This window comes from Lepisosteus oculatus, chromosome 9 (assembly GCF_040954835.1).
Source record: "Lepisosteus oculatus isolate fLepOcu1 chromosome 9, fLepOcu1.hap2, whole genome shotgun sequence".
Lineage (NCBI taxonomy): Eukaryota > Metazoa > Chordata > Actinopteri > Semionotiformes > Lepisosteidae > Lepisosteus > Lepisosteus oculatus.
Window position 1 is genome coordinate 7,066,307 of NC_090704.1, and position 23,698 is coordinate 7,090,004.

Consider the following 23,698-nt stretch of genomic DNA (forward strand, 5'->3'; position numbering starts at 1 on the left):
GCTTGGAAAGACTGACAGGTCGGTTCTTACAATTCAACAATCCCCTGAGATTGCCAACAAGATTTAAACTTTTTTCTGATCATTGGACATTCCGTGCCTTCTGTTACTAAGAATTATGTAGCTTTTATCTATGGAAAGTAATTTTCCTCCTGCTTAAATAGGAATGTTGTTCTTTTCATGCAATCACAGCTTTGAGACATTTTACTGCCAAAAAAAGAACATTACAGTAGACCATTCTTTCTTTGTAATTGGAGTCTTCTTCTGTCATCCCACTCATAAATTGCATTTTGCCGCATGTTTTTTTAAAACTTAGATACAAATAATTCATTCACATTGTTAGAAAATAAACTGTTTTCTATGAATTATAAAAGAGGGAGAAAGTGAGATAATAAAATGAAGACACGTGTGCTTTAGGTTTAATAAATTCAATATTGGACCGCACAATGTGTTTTTTTTTTTTAATAATACAAACAGCTGCAAGTGTTTTCTTCTTCTTTTTGTAGTTTGTGGTGTCTGATAAAGAAAACAGCAATTTGACTTCCCATTCTTGTTACAGTTGTAAATCTATTCATTATGTATATACAACTCTGAATATTTAATGGACATACCAACAGAAAACAAATTAAGAGTTCCAGGTCACAAACAGAAAAAATACCACCTTTTCACAGCCATTTCACCTCTTTAAATGCTACAAAGCAAACAGCCCCCCCCAAATGCCAGTTAGATTCTTTCAGTAGATCATTTTGACCCTTGAGTGGAATCTAGCTATGTTTCACTACCTAACTACCTATCACTACCAACGCTCTCCTTAGTTCAGTTTTATTGCACAACTGCCCGAAAGATGTTTCTTCAGGCAACTAATTTGTCCTATAAAACTTTTGACAGAATTATTAAGGTGTTCATTGCTGAAACACGTACAACTGTGAAGTGTATTGATTTAAAAAACCCTGATAAAGCATCTTGCTGGAACAGTAAACAGTGAATAAACTAATGTAGGCAGGCAATGTTTATTATGGGAGTCCAATCTCAGCAGAATATTACTCACTAAAAATGTAATAACCGTATGGAAAGAAAATAAAATTTGGTAACTGTATGTGACTGCATGGAATAATCTAAACTATTAACTTCACATGCCAGAAAAAATGTTGAATTTGACATTTCCTATATAGGATGTGCTTATTTCATAATGTGCATGATTTCATTTTTGCCTTTCATTTATAATTCATACACCCCAAATTTCATTTCTTTCCTCTCAAGAATATTTAACATTAGAAAAATAGTATAGGCTTTGACCTGTTTTTTTCTCTCCCTTTTTTTTTACAGGCCCATAAGCTTTTGGTTGAATCGTGCCCAGTCTGTCCTGTACTGCACTGAGCACAGTGCTCCAGGAACCTTTTCTGAAGAAGCACACAGTTGTACATGTGCCTTTGAGCACTTGGTCTGCCAGGGGACCGTTCCCTGCTTAGTGGCAGAAGGAGCAGCTTGTGCCTCCTGCGCGCCTGACAACATCACTCGCTGCAACAGCTGCCACCCCGGCTATGTGCTGCATCAGGGTACCTGCAGACCAGCTGTCGCAGGTTCTCTGGATCACTATGTCAATTTCGACACAGATGTGCCAGATGCAGAAGCGAAGTATCTCCTGCAGCACCTGGACAGCAGGATGGAGATCCATGCCATCTATATCAGCAGCGATGTCCGTCTTGGCACCTGGTTCAACCCATCCTGGCGAAAGCGCATGCTGCTCACCCTGAAGAGCAACAAAAACAAGTCCAACCTGATCCACATACTCCTAGGTATTTCCTTTCAGATCTGCTCCACCCAGAACAGCACCCTGGAACCGGTGCCCGCTATCTACGTCAATCCCTTCGGAGGCAGTCATTCTGAAAGCTGGTTCATGCCGGTGAACCAACAGGATTTCCCAGACTGGGAAAGAACTAAACTGGATCCGTCACTTCAGTGTTACAACTGGACTTTATTACTGGGCAGCAAGTGGAAATCCTTTTTCGAAACTGTTCATATTTATCTGCGGAGCCGCATAAGGTCTGATGACCCCAACAGCAATGAAACCATCTTCTACGAGCCCTTAGACCCTGATGACCGCTCGTCCAACCTGGGTTACATGAAGATAAATAGCTTCAGAGTTTTTGGGTATAGCATGCACTTTGACCCAGAAGGGATAAAAGACTTAATCCTGCAACTTGACTATCCCTACACTCAGGGATCTCAGGACTCGGCACTCCTTATGCTGTTGGAGATGCGAGACAGGATCAACAGACTCTCCCCACCAGGCCAGCAACGCCTGGACCTCTTTTCTTGCCTGTTGCGTCACAGGCTGAAGCTCTCGACCAGCGAGGTGGTTAGAATTCGAGACTCTCTACAGATGTTTAGCTCTAAGCTGCCCAATTCCTCTGACCCGGAACTGGGCCAGCTGTGCAGCTAGCCCCCATAACATCTTTTTGCTGTGGCCTGCAATTTTGAAACAAAAAAGGTCTCGTGTTTGTTTTGTGGCACATGTTAAATAGTTGCAAGGTGTGTGTATATTTACACAGAATAGACCATTGAGCATGCATGCTCTGTTTAATGGCAACCCATCATTGGGTTGATGGGTACAAGGAGTATGATGGACTCAGTATTCAACAGAAAAGATCCTTAATGTCAGCACATGAGATGGGAGCTTATTTAGATATTTTTTTAAAGCACAGCTTTTTTCAGTAAACTCAGTGAAGTAGGTCAAACCATTTAGATAATATCTGTACAAAAGCAACGAACTATGTTCCAATCAGAAGTTCACCTACAAAAGGACTTCATTAAGTGTGGAAGAAAAAACTACAAAAAAGACATTTTCAGGCATTTATTTTTATGAGAGATTTCATTGCAGTGGATGTTATGATGAAGGAGAATAGAGAATGAATCCCAGGTCTGATTATTATATTATGAACCTTAAATGTCCCATGTGATACATATGTCTTTTAAAATTCTCTGCTTTCTTGCTTTCTCTACAGTGAATCTTCATGTATGAAGATATTGGTTGTTGTGTTTTTTTAAAGATCTCTTCAGTGAGGATCTTCTTTCTATCAGATAACCTTCTCAACTAAAAAGAGAGAGTTATTTTGTTTGTTTTCTTTTAGATATTTTTGTGTTTTTCAGGTATGTGTGGCGAACCATAGAAGATAATGTGACTTTGAGCAGATGCTAGGAGCTCAACCATTTTTACAGCTCCTAGGAGACAGTGGTGATTACCTAGGCTAGACACATTTCACACTACCCTTCAGACCACAGAGTATGATTCACAAAACTCTTCATTGTAAATATCTTCTTGGAAATCTTAAATTATGTTTTGTTTTTAAAGGCTAATTATAGGATTTGAACAACTGCAAATGCCAAAAAACAATTAGTCTGAATAAAAGTCTAATGCCTTACTAATAGGAATCTTTGTCCTGGTAGTTAAGCACACTTAGTAGTCTGTTTAAATTTGTTATGTTCATTCTCATATACTAGAGAATTGAAGATATCACATCAATATATTCCTTAAAAACAACACTTACTTAAAAAAGTACTAAGTGTTATCAATCTCATTACTCTGATAATGGATAACTCTTTCACTTTCACCTCTACAATAATAACAGAAGAACTGTTAAGAAGAAGCTATTTAGCACATCTAGCATGTTTGGTTGTAACTAGGTAATTAATCTGTATGTCACTCACATTTGTGATCACAAGAGCATACAAAACTTACTAAAATTTGAATTCCTAAAGAGAGTGGTATTTAAAGCTTGGGAATAGAGATATAGTTATTTCCCGAAGAATGAAATTGCTCGCTAGGACTATTCAGAAATAGGGTTCGGAGATTTACCCAGACAATTTCCTGTGAATTAAAATATCAAAAGCTTCTTACAAATGATTATTGTGGTTATGATCCTTACATTTTACACATATACTATAAGAACCTTTGAGAAGATAACTCTAAGTAATCCTCTTCTGACAAACTCCTTTCAATCCTAAAATGGGGGAAATATCTGTTTTTTTTGCAATACAGCAACCAGCCATGTCTTCTTCAAATCACATACATACAACATACATAAAAATATGGTTGTGTGTTTTTAAGAGTTGTGAATCTCAATGTAATCAATGGAGTGGAACAGCAGTAATATTTATTTCAGCCAAAAATAAACAGCATTTCTACAATCGTTTGTTAACAGTATTTTAAACTTTTTTTAACCTTAAATGAAATACAAATGAAGTCTGGAATAGTTTTTATGTATTCCAGAAGTGTTCATAATATAAAGAAGCAAAATTCTCAAGGTAAAAAACTGTTTTCTTACAATTTCTGCAAAAGTATATGAAGAAATGCTCCAGACTTAATATTCACCGTTGTCTGATATACTTTTCTCACTGTACAGCTATATTAGTGGGGAAGCTCCTGACTATATTCATGAGATGGGCATCATATCCAGTTTATAAATACAGGTTGTTTGTCTTAATGTCACTTATGAATCATTGCTTGCCCTTCAACTAATCATCACTGCACTGAAGGACACCTAATCACTCACAGAATGCCTGTTAGGCTGAGTTATCTTGTCTGTCTCATGAGAAATGAAGAAAAGATTTTTGAAAGATTTTTCTTTTTTTAATGATTTATGAAGTTTAAGGAATATCAGCAGCGAGAATGTATACTAATTACAAAATTATTGTCATAAGCTAAATACCTGTTTCTCATGTTTCTATATATTCACATTTGATTCTTTTTTATTCTAAAATATTTTAGACAGTCATTTTACAATTGCTTGTTTCATATATCTCCCCATAATGTCTGCCTGATCTGGAATGCTGTGTGAGCCTTCATTAAAACCACCCACATAACAGGGTCTGTACATTTATACACTCTGTAAAACATCCTGACTGGTGTGGGAATCTGGAGAAACTCATGTCTGAAAACTTTCTGACAACACCTTGCTCCAATGTACAATTTGCTGTAGTTCTTCAATCTCCAAATAAAAAAAGAGGCATAATTCACATGCTCAGTGAAAACTCAAATATGTCCACTTTTCCCACACATTCGGGTACTCTCTGATTTATGTAAGGGTTACATTCCACACAAGCTTATATAAATAGAAATTTACAAAAAGTCAGAATGTATTAATAATATCACGCTGACAACTGTTAATATGACAGTACAGTAATAAAGTTACATGACTACAATATTAGTATAGTATGGTGTACAGCACTTGAGAATACTGTACTCTTGCAGAGTAATTGTAAGGTGCTTTTGTGCAGCACTAACACATTTCACATGATTAGAATGTTTTTCAGTTGTATCCAAAAGGCTGCAAACACATCTGTAATTATTCCCGACAACACACATGTAAGGGAACATAAGCACATGAGGCAATGTGACACAGGACTGAAGCCACATACAGCTTTTTACGTAAAGTTGGATTTACAGAAGCTGGATTTAAGAAAGGCTGGGAATACCTGTAGAGTCTCTTGTAACAGCAAGTTTGGTAAACTTTCTGCTTCTTGATATAATTATACCAATGGGTTTCCATAGTAGGTAAAATCATATTAACCCTTGTTCTGAGCACACGTTGAGCTCTATGACCCAGATATCATGAAAAGCGTGATACTAGCCTACTGTGATTAGCACATTAAGCCAGATCTCTCTCAGAATGTGTCGAAATGGCATCTCCTGCAGTTTCCTGGGTGCCTTCCGGCTTGCAGAGACTTAAGTAAGGGACATGACACTGCTCCAGTTGGTAATAACTCTACTACAAGCTTTTTGCTGTCAAAAGATGAATGGCTGAATTGGTTGGCTGGTCAGAGGAGCGTGTCTGCCACTGAAGAGTCATTGTTACAAGCCAAGATCTAAAGAAACAATTGGCAATTACAAATTGAAGGCTGTATGAAATGAAACATAAAAAATAAGTGCAGAAAAATCTTCACAACTATTGAAAGATGTAACAGGTGCAGAAGACAGTTACCATCGCAAATGAAAAGAAAAAACACTCCCACACGCCACACTGTGAAAATCTCACTTTATTAATAAGAAATAACAAAAATAGAAAATGTTCGATCTTAAGACCGTCATCAGAGCATTATTTAAGAACAGTAACAAAGTGAGATCTGCACAGCATGATGTGCAAAAGTTCTTTTTTTTACCTCTGTAATTACTTTCAGAAAATCAGAAGCAAATTTGGCACTGAAGCAAAGAAACTGGAAAGTACATTGATAACCAGGATGAACTATTGTATGTCTGAAGACAACTGATATACACTTTCTAAGGAGATCCTAGCAATGTTTGTTGCTGGTAAGTTTAAAAGGATGCATTTGGCAGTCATTGTAGATGCTTGGCATCCTACACCTAATAATTATTTTACTGCTTTATCTCATTTCCTATGAATGCAGTTCTCTATCAGATCAGATTATAAAATGTAAAAGGATACTTTAGTATGCAGAACATTAGAGTGAATGCTTTTGCACTAGCAAAGTATGTATAAAGGATGTTTACCATTTCTTATACTGTATGTTACCACAGAAATTAATTCATACCTATTTTAATCATAGGTTGAGACCAATGATACTGTCTTTTACATTGTTTCCAATTCTGTGCAGAACCTTCCATGATTATTGGCTGCATTTACTGTATTTTCATATAGTTTTATCAGCTTTCATTATTTGTTTTCACGTTGACAGACGTTAGACAATTTTCAGAAGGACTCTTCAGATTGCAGTTAGAAGCACAGCATCATAAACATCAAAAACAGCAAAGAACATGCTCATTTTGTATACATTTCATATACACAGTAATATACTGTATACACCTGCAATATTCATTCCTGCACCGCCTTCAATGCAATATATATATTTGTGAAGTCTCTTCTTCTGATTTTCTTTTCCATTGGATGATGCTTGGATATTGGAAGGCCTTTTGGGTATAAGTGATCAAAAGAAACACATTGCCTTTTTTCATTCTACAATTCTATTCCACAATTATAAAAGGCAGAACAGGAAAACTCCAAGGATTTTTAGAGGATATTTATTTCAAAGACTAGCTAGTAAATTTCCTGATAGAGATGTTAATCTGAACATTTGTTTTGAATCCTATCATTTTACAGAAAACCTCTTCTTCAGATCTAATAATATACAATATGTGACCCTGGATAGCAGTCAATAATATGTATGATTCTGAACATGTTGGAATAGTATTTGCCAAACTGTAGGAGGTATGAAAGTAGATGAAAAAATTTGCACTCTACAGATCTTTGAGAAAGAACTTTCAGTGTTGCAAATAAGAAAATATTCTTGGGATTTGAGGATAATATTTAGATTTTCAGATAAAAGTTTTCAACTTCCATCATGCCTTCCAATTATCAGTATAAATGAAAAAGTTGTAGTCTTTTATAGGCTGAGTTTCCTAGGACGCTGGCAACATTTTGCAGAGCCAAAGTGCTTTATGTGTATAGTCAGGAGTGTATATGTCAATAAGCAAGTATAATCCATCTTTAAATTCAGATAACACCTTGCTCCATATATACGAGATGGGATTTTTCTATGTATGTATGTGTTATGTGTCTACATGAATACACACACTTGTTCTATTGGAAAGAAAAATAATCCAGTTTTTTAATATTTTCAGGTTCAGCCAACCAAGCTTTTTATTTCTGGAAACATTTTATCCAGATGTATATTCTTGGCAATGTTCTTATACTGAGAAATAAAAAGGATAATTTCACTGCTCATTTCTGTTTTGTCTAAAGCCATGTGCTGAAAGTCATATTTAAACCTGTTGTTGCCTTTTAAATTGACAGTTGTGTTTCGAAGCATGAAGAAAGGCTTCTTCTAGCTCAGATAAATAGCACAGCTTTCGGAAAAGAAATCATAGAAAAAAAAGGCCAAACATTTTAGTCTTTGAAAAGAAAATCTCTAACCTGAAATAACAAAGTTGTCCACTCATCTCATAGTTTATACCACAAGCCCTCTGCTATTTGTTTCATAGCTTTTCTTTAAGAAAAGGTCATGCATCTACTTGCCTTCAAAGCAGAACTATTTTCACAAGACCATAATGTGAACAATATTAAAGTAGAAAGTCCAGTTTTACTTATTTATTTGGACTAAAAACCTTTTAAAAAATAAAGGTCAGTGTGTTAAAAAACAGCAAAGAAATTGGCATGCAAGCATTCAGTGCTCCAGTAAAGATCTCAGAATCGATAGGCTGCAGGCTGACAGAATGACAGGAGCTAAGATAGCTGAAGGACATGGGTGGCTATGAAGAATCTGACAGCTAGCTTTAATGAATTGTAATTATTTCTTTAAAGGCAGGTTGGGGCTTTAAAAGAAAAAACGCACAACAGTAAACAAGTTGTAACGGGAAAGTTACGCATGCTGGAAAAGCTTATTCACTGTACAAAAAAAAAAACAGTTTCTTCTCTAAAATAAAGGACACCTTTGCAAAAAAGGCATAAAGAAGTCGAACATGTAATGCTATTTTCTCTATTGAATGTGATCAACATTTTTAATTTGCGGGGTTCACATGGAAATGGATAGCTTGCCATGGAATTGTTTGATCAGGCAACAGCACAGCACTTTGTAGAATGCATGTCACATGCTGAGGATGGTGAAGCAAAGCTCCAGTTCATCCTATGAAATAAAAGCCCATCCCTGTGGCTATGAAGAAAAATAGATTTTTTTTTTCCGATTTCGTTAGAAAATAAGATCTGTGACTGAAGGTAGACTCTACGAAAGAGCATAAGGAGAAGGGGACCTGTCTCCCAAATGTTTACATTTAGCCTTAGGGACACATTATAAGGAGCCCCATGGAACCTGTCCAGAAAATAAGTTAATAAATTTTTAAAAACTAATGGTTTTCTTGATCATTTCTTCATACTGAAGGCTAAGAATTTCACTAAAGGGAAAAATGTGGATTATTGATGCAGGCAGCTTTGACACCTATCAAAAGAAACAGTAAATTCCTTCTATACAAATGAGACCAGAATGTCCACATTTGAGAATCTTTGTGTTTTAAGGTTTTTATTTAATCCTGTACTTATGTAGATATATCAATTGCAAACAAGCTTTTAGTAATAGAGATGACCTTCAGAATACCCATTTATGCATGTTCTAGATGAAGTTGAATGATGTACTCTATAATGTATTGCTCAAGGATACGAAAAACCGTCCTATTTTGGATTTAAACCCATAAAACTATACTACGCAACCCTATCTCCTAGTTCAATCTGTTTCTAAGATGGTTGTGGTGGGAGAAGTGAGTTATGTAGTGAATTCCATTGTATTACAATCAAGTATGAAATAAGGATTTCCATTATATGTGGCAACTCATGTGCAAGAATTGAAGCTCCACATTTGCAGCCAGAGCTTAATGCTAGAACTGGGGAGACTTCCAGTAGATAAAAGGAAGAAAACAAAAACTAACATTCAAGACAAAAGATGATGATAGGTGCTAATTTAACTTTTTTCATAAAAGTCTACTAAGAAGAAACCCACAACAAGAGTGGATTAATCATTCCCTGAATTCTGAATTTTTTAATTATACCAAATGAATTTTAAGTTTTCATAAATATGATTATCTTAGAGATTATCGTCCAACCCCTAGTTATATACAAACTAATAGGTGTTATATTTATTTTGTTTTTCAAGTTATTGTTCATATCCTTAAATAATGAAACAAACAAATTACAGTATGTAAAACAAAAGGAAAAATGAAACAAAAACACTTTATTTTCTAGAGATTTAAAACGTCTCTCCTTGATCAGCCTCACAAATATTTTTGTGAGACTTGGCAGGAAAATACCAAAATTAATCTTCCCTTCATTTTCTTCTATTTAAAATGGATTCATAGTGATTATATTTTAATTGCATTTATTCAGCTAATTTTGGTACCTAGTGTTAAGTATAGCAGAAAGAAATGCTTAAAGCCTAAAAGCCTCAACTTATTTTGTGAAGTCAAAGGAATACCCCTATTGGAATACCCAAAGGAATACCCCTATTGCTTACTTCAAATAATATCACAATTTAGGTTGAATAAATCTGGCGGCTTTATAAGGAATAGGAGTACACCCCCAGCTAGAGTATTTGTCATAGCAAATCACAGCAAAATCCCAAAACTGTTATATAAAACCAGCAACTGTTGTATCTTGCTTGTTTCACAGTATAATACAGCCCTGGACACCTCACTTTGAAGTGTGAAGTAGACATAATTGCCAATTGGTTGTAGCAGTTTTAAATCTTTCATTTATGCTATTATATGGAGATTGAAAAGAGATGTGAATGTTATTGTGAACTGTTGACAAAGTGCACAATAAGCTCCTGAAAATTCTGTGGGCTTAGGGCCAAAACTGACAACAGTTTGTCATTGGATATAAACATTTGTGTCAGTTTCAGATTCGTTGTGATTTTCATCAGCTTAATTTTGCTTTTTACGTGTGGAATATTTTTCCCTTTGGAATGATCATAACCATGCTAATAATTTATTACAATCACATACATATATAAAACTAACATTATTATCAATCTTCTTCTTTTAAAGATTTTTTTTTCAAAATGGTACCCTGTAAAGTTGAAAGTAATTGGCCTGTAAGGAGGATTTTTTAATTATCATGACCACATGAGACCACAATGATTCGTACTGTATGTCTCGTGATTGTTCATGTTAAATTATTTTTTTATTTGTTTAATGAGGTTTTGAGTAGTATCTCAAGATGAACATGGTCAAAAGTGATAATCAATGTACATTGAAAAGAACTAATTAGAAATAATGCCTTTGATAATATATATAATTCTAAATTTGTTCACAAAACCTAAAGTATCTGAAACCTTTGACAAGTTAGAAAGATGATCTTTAAACATCAACCACCAATAAGAAACTTGGTCCTCATTTGATCGATGTTTTAAATTTTACTGCATTCAGTACTCTAAATGAAAGGATTTAAAAAGCATTTTAAAATTCTTGAAATCATGCTTACAGACAGTAGCTGTATGCTTTCTTTTTCTCAAGTACAGTATTTAGAGCCAATAAAACAATTAAAATAAACACGCACAAGAAATGAGTTCCACCGGGAACATTAAACAGTATGAACAACAATTTGATTAGATCCAATACAAAAAGTTAGCGTAACTAATTAAATGGAGAAAATGGGCCACAATAGATTTGCCAAGTTGTAATTTGGGACAAACATTGTATTAATAGTGAATCAATCACCAAGATCTTTACTCAGCTGCTGACCTACTGTACTGATCTCCTTAACATTGTGTACTAGTTTGGTATGCTGTAATTTGTTTTGTCTAATATGGACCAGATTGCTCTGGACTGAAGTGCACTTCACTGTTAAAACCTTTCACTTTGGACAAAAACCTAGCAAGCAATGACCTGTATTATAGTATTTGAATTCACAATTCTTGTGGTTATCACTTAATATACTTCCAATAATTCCTGTCCTGGCTAATTTGCACAAGATGATATGAAGAAGTGTAATACACCCTAAACGGAGTCTCATCTTAATTCTTAGCAAGTAAAAGTTTCAAGATAGATACATTTCAAGATAGACAATCATTCAGGCTTTCTTCCTGCGTGTTGAAATATATTGGATTATTAATGGGACCAGTCAAAACCGCAACAGTGCTCTGGAACGTAGCTCACGTATGAGTATGCTTCGTATGGAGAAGAGTACTGTAGGATGTCAACATTGTGAGCTCACATAATTGCAAATGTTGACAACATATCAGAGGAAAGAAAAAGTACTAGCTTTAGTATATTCACTTTACCACCTCAGTTTCTGATGAAGGGGCTGGGCTACATCACCTTTGTTTAGTCTTATCTTTCAATGTGCAGTTAATTACTTTTGTAGTCATCATCATTATCATCATCATCATCATCATCATCACATCCACTCTGCTGAAGATTCTCACAGTTAAAAGTGAAAGACAAAACAAGGGGCATATATTGATTTCCAGTACTAGGCTACTTGCTGTTGTTGTGATATTAGGCTAATATGGCTGAGGAAATTGCAGAAAAGCACCCAGATGCACAAACTACAATTTGGAAACCATACAAGATCTTTTTCTATATTCCTTGCAAACCAGTGAAAAGAGACAAAACAATCACCTGAAGCACCTCAGTAATTTGAAAGGACGTACCTTTTTAATTGCACCACTATTTATTTTCAATGGTATTTAGATTTATTTTATTATTACACTGCTGACAATTTCCTTCGATTTCACAGTCAAGGAAGTTATCTTGCTTTAGAAAATGCTAATGCCATTACAGCTCTATAAAATCAATCCTTAAGAGGTTAGGAGTGGAAAGTTAAAAGCCAATCAACCCCTGAAACATTCTAAAACTTTATCACACATAGAGGACTGTTTAAGGTACTAATTACTTTGCACCAGTTGTTCAGGAGGTCACAGATGTGAGATTAACAGCCTTAGGAGACCTGTTTGATGAAATAGCCCTGAATTTATTTACCACAGGAAGACACCACAAATTTATATACTTCATTTAACATTAGAGGACAGGCAGAAGAGATAACCTAAACTGCAAGGAGACAACATGCCATGTTTTATATATTTGTTCTTTATTATTCTTTCACTGCAGTTATTTATATCAAACATTAAAGTTAATGAAGCCTGAAGTTAAGTTTGTATTTTCATTTTGTTTTTTAAGACAGCAAACTAAAAATCGATTCAAATAATTAAAATTTATGACTTTCCATTATTATGTTCCACTTTCTTGGTTTGCATTTTCTCCTGAATTTGATTAAGATTTGCTCAACTCATCGATAAACCAGAACACTTTGCAAAACTCCATCTGAAACATCCGTCACTTCAGTGTTTTATGGAAACTATGCAATTGTGACTGAAATCCATTTCAACTTGTAATTCTTCTTTGTAAAGACATTTCACATGCAGAGGCTACAGTTTATGTTCCTAGGATATAATTTAAAAAACTCCCAAGTGGTAAAAGACTAGAAATGCTCTAAGCACTCTAACTTTTTTAAGATGAGATGTTTTTTTTTCTACAAGCACATCAGATATAAGGGAGTAGCAACCTTTTTCAATTCCATTTGTGTCTTTAACATGAAAAGGTAACTTTGAAAGTCAGTGTTGTGGAATAGTCTCAGAGTTACTCTGTGATGATACCTCTTTCCAACTAGAAGTGGGGGCAGGAGATGAACTCCATTAAAAGATAAGGATACTCAATCATGAATAATACAAAAGACAGTAACCTAGGTAACATCTAAAAATATTAATGGTAAAAAACCGGGGTGCAAAGAAGATCCATTATTTGAATCAATGTCTGAATTCCTTGATGTGATACCTGTATCACTGTCTGTGAAATTTAATTATTCAGGCAGGTGAATAGAACACCTAGAATTTAACTAATCTAATGAAAGTGAAATTGCTTTTTTGCGTGAAGTCTAAACCTTAAGTTAAAAAGGATCTTCTGTCGGTGGAACCTCTAAATGAGGTTCTAAAACATACAGTGTATTCTTTGTGATAATATTGCAAGAGCCAGGTAACTGGCATTTCAATCACTAACTGCTCTCTCTGCATCTGGGTAAAAGAACAGATCATTCTTATCACCATTATGGATATGCCATTGATGGTGGAATTTTATAGCTTCTTGCAAGTGTAGTTTTGTGTATGTGCATAATGTCCAAGCCATTCATATGGGAGTACACTGAAAACTTATAAAAGTACTTCAAGAGAGTTATAGTTAATTAAATGGATAGCATGTTTCTCACTTACAGTGTGTACATGTATGTAAGAGTCAGTATTTAAACAAAAGCTCAGTTTGTCTGATTTATATCTACCCCACTCCAGGGGTGTTTTGCTATTTGTTCCCTGCTGTTTGAATTCTTCAGCCACCAGCAGACACTGGGTTTTAGAGAATGTGTTCTGAGTGAGCACTTTTACTGATTAATCCACCCACTCAGAAGCCCTCCATTACAACTTTAAGAGAAAATAAAGTTGTTTACAAACCCAAATAGCAATTCCAGTCAGGAAATGGGTTAGTAGGTTGTATGAAGGCCTGCAGAGGATTTGTCACTCTTGTAAAATTGTATGATAAACACAGGCCTGATGATTTAATTCTGCCATCACATTGCACATTTGGAATTCAGAACATTCCTGTCAACAGATGAAAACCGATTCTTAAAGCAATTTTTTAAACAATCTGATCATTTATGTTGTTCAGCAGTATGACAAATACAAAGAAACAATTACCAGACCTGGTCAGAGCATACATGGTTTCTGCCACCTTACAAAGAAGTTCAGGCTGTGGTTTTGCATAACCATCATAAAATGAATTTATCAAATAATGTTTAGGTTTAAACTATATTTCTTAAATAAAATGAAAAACAGTACTGTATATATCACAAGAAAAAAAATGCAAAAACAATCAAACAATTGAGGAAGCTAAATATGCATAATAAGTTTAGACTAATACTTATGAACCTACTGTATGGGTGTAAGGATAGGTCCGTCATAAATATTCAATTTTCATTGGTTGGAGTAGCAATCATCCACTATCCACAGCATTGTCACTTAACACCCAGTCTTTCCGCAAATACAATTCAAACCCATTACTTCAATTGTTGCGTGATACATTAACGCCACCAGAGTACAGCTCTAGGTTTTTTTGTCATGAGTATGTATTTTAATAAAGAACAAATGCTGATGAAGGGGTTTAATTTACATGATGGTTGTCCATTTTTTTCCTCACTGTGCTTATAAGAGAATACATTTATTTTAACTCTTTAAAGGGTGGGCATTTTCCTAACAATAACATTTTTTTCTGTTTTGCTTGGGAGAATAAAAGTTATACTTAGATCAGTCACCAAAGCTCATGAAACCAATAATCTTCATTTACCCCATAAAATAAAGTTATGGTCCCACATCTGCAAAGTCCGCAATCAATATTTAATAGACCATCGACTCTGAACTAGGCAATTTTATGTACAGTATATATAAATATAAATGCATTTTTTTTTTAAATACAGCGATGCTAGAGGAGCCTATGCATCAGGGAGAATATGAAATCTCGCTGCTGGAAATCAGATGAAAGAGTTTTTGGAATCAGACTTTTAGTTCATTGTGCATGCTTACAAGCACCACAGGGGGTTAGAATTTGTAAGGCTGAATACGAAGTGATATCACATTGAAGTCAACGGGGAGTACATGCTGTCATTTCTCAGCTTCTTCTTTGACAGGCATATTATTTAAGGGTGTGCTTTACAAAAATAATAATATATTGCTTTATATCCAAACTGTTATAGATATAATTCCATTATTTTATGCCACAAAAGAGAAATCTGTTTAGCCGGATACCATTTTCCAAGGTCATTGCAAGAGCTGTGCTTACACCTTGCAGAGGAGACCTGCACTTGCTTGAAACTGTTGTCAAGGCCTGTATTGACTGACCATTAATTGGCATTCCACAATGATAGAGGCTCCAAGGATAAACAATTAAGGTCTCTTTCCTCTTCAAAGAAAAGTCAAACAAGGCGACAGATGCTACCATCTGCTACCATTAGTAGCAGAACCCAGGTTAATTATTCTTATTTCTGTGAATTTAGTGTTACTTTGCTAGACAGTAAAAGACAGGGATATCTCAAAGGTATCTCATGCATGTTCAAAACACTATTTTCATTATATTAATTACTCTTCTTTAATACATAGACCTCTGGATTACCTTGCGAAGACTGATTAGTTTAAAGTCACATTTGTGTTTGCTTTTAAAATATACTGATGCTAATGTGTCCTTCCCAAATATAGAGGTTCAAATATGAAGTAGAAAATATATATTTAAATATTTTTTTTCCATTATAAGTCACTCAAACTGTTTAATAGAGAAACAAATCCATTGAGATGTTAGGAGCTAATTATCCTTAAAAATTCTCTTTTTTAAGTGCTTTCTACATCTGCAGACAGTATAGTCTGGTGATGTTCTACATTTATGTAGATAGTATACTACTACAACCATTCCAGTATTTTTTTAAAAGAGGTGTGGTTACAGAATAGGATTCTTGTTCTTTTGACAGCACTTTGCATACTAGCATTTCTTAATGTAATTTAGAAAATTTAGATTACTTATTTTAAAATACATACCCTGCGATGGACTGGCATCCAGGCCATGGTGTTTCCTGTCTTGCACCCGTTGCTGGGCTCTGGTTCCTGTGACCCTGTATTGGATAAAGCAGTGAGAACATAGATGGATATTTTAAAATATAAATGAAGTGAAGATTGTGAAACTTTACTAACTTTGCTACTCCTAAAATACACACCAGAGATTTTTATGTAAAAAAAGCATATGGACCTTTAGCTGCACAGAAGCATAAGAGTATTAATTTTTGAAGAATTTATTGTGGTTTCTCTGGATAGAAGTGCTTTTTCACTTCTGATAATATCAGGTCTGACAAGTATGTCAAAAATGATTGAGAGTGAGGGTTGAAGAGAAACAAGAACTCATATTAAACTTATGCGCTGGCCCTTCAGGCATATCCAGTCACTATAATGGGGAATCTTTTATGACGCTTTGCTATCAAAAAGAACAAATTACATGGAGACAAATAATTCTGAATAAATAGCAATGGTTTAAAAGTTGGTCCTCCAGGTCCCTGTTTACAGCATTTTAAATTACTGTAGATCTCAGTAATAGTAAACAGACCAAATATATAACCTGAAATTCATGTCTTATATTTAGTATTATATTTTCAGCTTTTCCATTTACGAGGTTTATAGTACTTCCAAGGCCTAATTTGCTTTCATATCCACTATATTGCTTTTTGCCTACAAAATTTCTTACTATATAGTTGACTTCTGCCATTTGACTAAGCTAATATGTTCTCTTTAAACTGATTTCCTTAATAATATCTTAGTGGTACACTGCTTATGTCTTTTCAAAAGGACAAGAAAGATCTATTTCCATCTATTAAGCCAAGAGGTCTCCTCACTGACCCTGGAACGCAAATGGACAGCTACTGACTGAAGGGATGCTAACAGAGAAGACAGATACAACAGTGATTAACAGAAAACAAGTGGTTATATGTAATCTAAGTAGTGCAAAGCAGCCTTATGTTTCTGTAGATACAAGATTGTCTGAATGGACACCAGGGCCATTTTCTGATTTGTAATTTGTAAGAAAATATTAGAGAAAATTGGAAAAACAAAGGAAAGCATTGTTATTTTTACTTCAGTTTTGGTTTGTTGCACAATATTAATGTATGCTGCCTTTCTGCCTTTCAAAAATAACATAATAATAGGATTGTTTTATCAGTTCCACTGCAAAATAAGAACAATCGCAGTAACAATACTCTCGACTTTAATAATCATCATTCATTCCTCAAGTTTTCAACATCTCCTATTGTTCAGAATCTACAGCTTTCGAAAAATTTCCCAGTGTAGAGTTTGGCTTTAATGATATGCAATATGAGACTCACATGTTACAAAGAAATAAAAACAGTGATTGAAAAATACAAATGCACATATTGTGCATTAGAATCTTAGTTACACCACACTGGGAACTAGGCCTATAATTTGACACCTTTTATAGAAGAAACGCCCACAGTAACTTTGGACGGCATCCAAAACATAAAGTATTAATATTTAACAGCTTGATACATAATAGGGCTTTTTCACACCTTATCTCTGGGTACAGAGAAAGAAAACAAGAATCTATTAATCATAATCTGCCATAAACAACAAGGCGAATCCCACGGCACAGTTCTAACTGTTTCTAACTGGGCCCAAGATGCTTCTCACCAATTTCAGAATGTTCACACCACATACAGTACATAAGATGAAACATGGATGATTGTTTTTTTACTTCTCTGTTCCTGGGGACAGGGACCTAATTCAGGTACTATTTTGAAAGGTCAGCTATGTATGGTGACTTGAAATGTTTCCAACTTTTTCCCCACCCTTTCACAGGACTCAAGTATGGATCATTTCACTCATGTGAAGAAGCCTGTACAGTACCTTAAATAGAAACGACCCTTCCTGAGCTGCATTTTCTACAGTAATGGTTTTCACTCCTCCATGAAGAATGGGAAGAATTCAAAGATTGTGTGCCTTAAAATTAATATAGTTCTTTCTATCAACTTTTCCTATTCTCAAATGTCATTGTGACATTAACGTGAAAGAAAAAAACACAACATTTTGGCTATTCACCCACCTGACGAAGGCTCTACAGCTCCAAGAAACAACAATGTTTCAGATGTAGAGCCTCCTTCATGTCTGTGAACAAAAAGTCAAAATGTTGGTTTCTCCTTTCTGCTTTTAATCTTAGAATTAACCTTCACTTCTTCGTTTTCAGCCAATGCATGTTGACGCAGTGCTATTTTGTTTCAGTCACACTGTAAATATTGCATGGTATGTCATATTACTGGATATGTAAACTGGTATTTGTGCTGTATATCCAAAGGCAGCCAATAAAAAAAAAGTTTCTTTAATATTACATTTAGAAATTCTGATGTCACATTAATGCAGCATACATACAATTTTAATATATTTAATATATATGCATTATGGATTACTTGCCTTTCTGCCCATTAAAAATAAATTAAGTATAAAAATCTCTTTCTGAAAATATGCTTGGGTATTATGATTGTCTAATGTTGAAAAACTGATCCAAATGACATAATGAAAAAATAGATTTACCCTTTTAAATGTCATTCTTTTATATAATGGTCCCTGCTCCTCCTACATCTTGACTGCTCACTCTTATTTTTTGTAAAAATCATAGTACTGACCTTTACTGGGAAAGACTTTTTTTAAAATAGAAATACACTCCAACAGTTTTTCTATTATCACTTTAGGCATACTTTTGGAATAGAAAAGGCTAGAACTCTCCTTTATTATGAGTGAAGAAATAATATATGCAAATTGGCATACTGTATGTTAGGTATCTTTTTCATTTTGAAAGGATTGCTTACAAGAAATGATTTCAGCAACACAAAGGGATCAGGATAAGGCTATTTATTTCCACCTACTGACTGAAAACCAGATGTTAAAAATAATAAAGTAATGAAGATCTGTGTTAGAGATTGGTGTAACTGATGCAATACTCTATAAACAAATAGAATATGGTCCAAAGTAACTAGATCTGCACATATTATTTAGGTTATTATTTATTATTTAATCAAGTCACATATATATAGTAGTAAATCAGGGATATTAACAGATAATAGATGCAAAAAGGTGAAGATAATAGTTAAATACTGGATCAAATAGTCATTCCAGACACTGATGTGAGTACAAGTGATGTATAAACGTAAAAAAAGAAATATTAAGCAAAGCCATCTAGATTCTTTAACTTTCCATGAAAAAATTGCTAGTACAGAATTTAATAGGTTATACTTTAGCTTAAGAGACAAGTATGAAACAAACTACAAACATGGGATGCAAACCTAGCATTTTAAAGTTACTTTTTAAAATTGGAATGAGTCCAGCACATTATATCTGGAAGCCGGCTTTGATTCTCCACTGGAAAGCCCTGCCTCTAAAATGACACAAACAATGCCTAAACATGCAGAAGGGTGACAAATGTATAAAGGAAACTTTAACTATCATAAGATGAGAAAATTCCATCCTGATACGTTGCAGCAGTTTGGTATCCACTCAGTTTGGGTCTGCTTATCTAACTATATATCCCAAAGCCTAAATGCTTATTATCTGATCAAGTGCCTCAGGTGTCAAACACCTCAACAGATATACTCTCCCTCACCAGAGTCACAGGTTGAGGTGCAATAAATTCACTAGCCTAATGTACATATCTGAACAACAATTGCGGACATTGTCAAACTTAGGGCTCCACACAGTTGTATATAAAGACAGAGACAAACATGTAGAGTATAAGAATCAGAAATAATTATAGGGATAGATGCAACTACACAGTGGTAATTGTTTAAAATGAAATAACTTCAAACTAATATGTATATGTGTTCAGTATATCAATATTAGGTATGGGAGTCTTAATGCCATGCTCCCTTATAGTTTAGCAGCGAAGGTCTGTGGAATGGTGTTTCCAGTATCCTGCAAAATCTCTGCTAATGTGATTGCCGTTTGCAGCATCCATGTGGTCCTATAGGGACTCAAAGATGCTCATATCAGGACTCATTGCATGCAAGACATCTTTGTGAGTGTTGCAAATGTGTGTTAGAATTACTGTGTGAATGTAAACTTGAGTGATTTACTATTGAATGATGACAGTATTTTCAGACACCTACTGTATATCTGATAATTATATGCTGACGGAAATTCACATGTACTATCCCCCTACAGCACTTATCGGATTTCATAATCAAACAGTCATCTAATGGGTATGAAAAAAAACAACAGTATTCGAAAATGCAAAGCTGAAATGCATGATCTCAAAGCACACTTGTGCGATTACTATTTCAGTCTGATCTCGCTTGGAAAAAAAGGGCCTGTGAAATAGTCATTATCCTCCAAAGGATTTGGGGAAGAAATAATTGGAAGAGGTAATAAAAGAATGATTTTACTGCTGAGTGTCTTACTACACCGAACAACATAAAATGCCAACAGGAGTTATGCATATCAATTAAAAACTAGAGCCCCGTTTTATATCACATAGGTGGTAAAATGGTCTATGATAATTGACCAACTACACAGGCAAAACATCCACTAATGTTAACCCTGAAAAGAAGTACACCATCCATCAGAACTTGCATTTCTTACATCGATTCTAATGTCTATGGCCCACAGTGGAAGTCCTGTAGTCACTTTGCTTTTAATGTATTCTTTTTGAAGTCCAATCTATCAAAAATACAGGATGATGATCTCTTTTTTTCTAACAGTATGTTGCATTTTAACATAAGTCATTTAGACTATCTTTAAAACACAAGTCAGAATGAAAGGATGTGAGAAGAAAAGCAAAAAAGAAGACATGCCTTATGGCATCTATCTTGGCAGATCCTGTTTTGTGCCTTATCAAGATACTGTAGCATAATCATTACTCCACTGTAGCATAAGGATGGTGGGGGGCCGACCTTATGCGGCAAGGGCGCACACCTGAGCCCCCGTTGCGTTACATTGGTGTCAGAAGCGGGGTGGGATAGCCCTTCGCCGGGGACAGCGATTTAAGCGGGGGAGAGTGTAACGCTTACGGCCGACAGGCACTGTGTAAGAGCCGGCGTACCAGAGCAGGTGACGTCACCGCCCTTCCCTGTGATAGCAGGACTACAGCTACTGGGCTGTAAAGAGATCTCTCTTTGGCTCACCGGGCTGGGTCGCTGCTGAGAGACGCGGGAGTCCCGGGCTCGAGCCCCCGACGGTGGGGGGCCGACCTAATGCGGCAAGGGCGCCCGCCTGAGCCCCTGTTGCGTTACAATATAAACATCAGCAAGCAAATGATAGGCTCAGTCCCTGTCAGTGAGGGGAAAGGTAAAAACATGAAAAGCAATAAACTAATCTTTGGCACAGAAGCTCACAATAACCCGGTTTACTCTTGTAATATGACATCAAAAGCATGATGTAGCATGAGAGACAGATCCACTCTGTCGATAGGGAAGAGAGCAAAAGGATATGGCTGGTGGAGGGTTGAAAATGGTAGCAAAAGCATAGCAAAACATACTCTTACAACTCTGACTGGACATATAAGTCTTTCTTCTGTGATATAAGCCCATTACAAGATCAGTAATAAACCCTATGATTCGAAAATGTCTCACTCATATAAAGCTGCCATACAGACACCCTATTGCTTTTTGTAAAATCAGAGCCTCACCGCTTCAATCGTTTTATAAGACTGTTTTAATACCATTTTCGGATGTGATATTTTTCTGCTCTCCATACATGGCTGATAGTGAAACTCCTTCCATAGCTCAGCTCCTGGAAGTTGGTTGTGCTCTCTGGATCAGAAGCACAAAGTCATTTTTGTTGTCGTTTTTAATCTATTCTTACCACAAAGCACACGCATTCTTCTATTCTGTCCTCAATCTGATACTGCCCTGTCTGTATCACAAATACCCCAACAATATCTTTTGAATTACAAGCAATATGTTTTAACCTTTCCCGTCAAGAGTGTATTCTGCCTTGTGCCCATTGTTTGCTAGGTTAGATTTGAGCCCACGGCAACCATGTATTGGATTAACAGTTATTATAAATGGATTTACTGTAACTGGACGATGTTAGAAAGCATCTTTAATATCAATTTAGGACCAGTAATTATTTTTATTACAGTACAACCCACTTTGGAATGACCAGTTGTGCACCTACTGCAGGTCTTAGCTCACGGCAATATCCCTTGTAGTCAGTTCAAACAGACTTCTCCACTCAAGTCAACCAATGAAGGGGTCACTCATCACCTGATAGGCTGCAAATTTCAAGAGCTTTAGCACTAGTTGGATGGATAACATGTCCATCACTGATATGAATGGAAATGTGCAGGCACCCAAGAAAGAAAAGTTATTTCAGTAATTAAATTAACTTCTTACTTTTTGTTGGCAGGAAAACAAAACGCAATAGTGTAAAATACATCTGAATCAAGTGCAAATGACAAAATACAATTTAATCCCGGAACAATTGCTCAGTAAAATTTTTCATCACTTTTGTGAAATTTCTAAATAAATTATTTTGTGACACACGTTTTTGGTGTAATCAGCCTTTTGATAAGGTTTTGTGAAACAGCATCTTAAGAAAACATTTTATGTGAATACAAAATATACAATAATATAAGCATTATCATGGAAACAGCACACTATTTTAATTACTATTTTCCAATGATTATTATAATAAACTCGAAAGTAGTAAGGGGCAGATGTGTGAGACAAAATAAACAGTTTAAGTGAATAAATTGTTAACTTAATTATTACATAAAATAACAACATGAATGTTGAAACAGGATGAAAACTTACAACTGCAGAGAAAAGCTTTAGCCCTTAAAAGCATTAATTTTGACTATAAATAATTCTTAGTTAGGAAAAGGTGAAGCTTTTTGCACACTGCAACTATAGCATTTTTGACCGAGCAAATATTCTTAAACTGTTGTTTGAACATAATGTATAATGTTTACTAAATGCCAACTTAGAGCTTGAGGCAAATGTGCAGATTTGCATTATTATCTTAAAGTCTGCTTTTTGAATATCTCAACATTTCAGGAGAAACATAACACAAGATGTTTAGAGAATCATCTTGGAAGAGATATGGAAGAGAATATGTTATATTCTAACATATATATATATAACATATGGAAGAGAATATGTTATAACTTGGAAACATTGTTCTCGCTTTTGGGCATTGGTCTTCATGGTAAACTCTGAATGTATGAAATCAAATACATTTGACCTGAGTGCTCTTTATAGCATCCAAAAATATAAAAGTAAATGTTCCCTAAGGATTTATAGGTACACCAAGTCTGCTATGCAAAGGATTGAGGTTTCCCTAAAGGTGCCTTTCCAAAAAATTAGGTCATTTTGTATTTGCATTTTTTCTATTCAGTATAAAAAAGTTACAAAAGAAAACATTTGCTTTATGGTAAAAAGTGTAGGGAAATGTGAAATATAATATAGGAGCCAAAAAGACAATTATTTAAAAAAGGCATTTATATCTACACGAAACCATTTTTGTCTGGCCTAAATCCTATTGGCAAGTTTTCAAACAACTCTGCCTTATTAGAATCAATATAAGAGACACTAATAGCTGGTAAATAGTAAGATTAATAAATTACAAA

General features: G+C 35.1%; 1 protein-coding gene across 2 annotated transcripts in view; it reads left to right on the forward strand.

The window, feature by feature from the left end:
• The window catches only part of brinp2 (bone morphogenetic protein/retinoic acid inducible neural-specific 2), a 354,849-nt gene extending 349,836 nt beyond the window's left edge, over positions 1–5,013 (forward strand). For both annotated transcript variants that reach the window (XM_006634717.3, XM_015355138.2), the window contains exon 8: positions 1,324–5,013. In XM_006634717.3, the coding sequence (XP_006634780.3) occupies positions 1,324–2,440 (1,117 nt within the window). In that variant the 3' untranslated portion in view covers positions 2,441–5,013. The remainder of the gene's footprint in view (positions 1–1,323) is intronic.
• Positions 5,014–23,698: the final 18,685 nt, after the last annotated feature.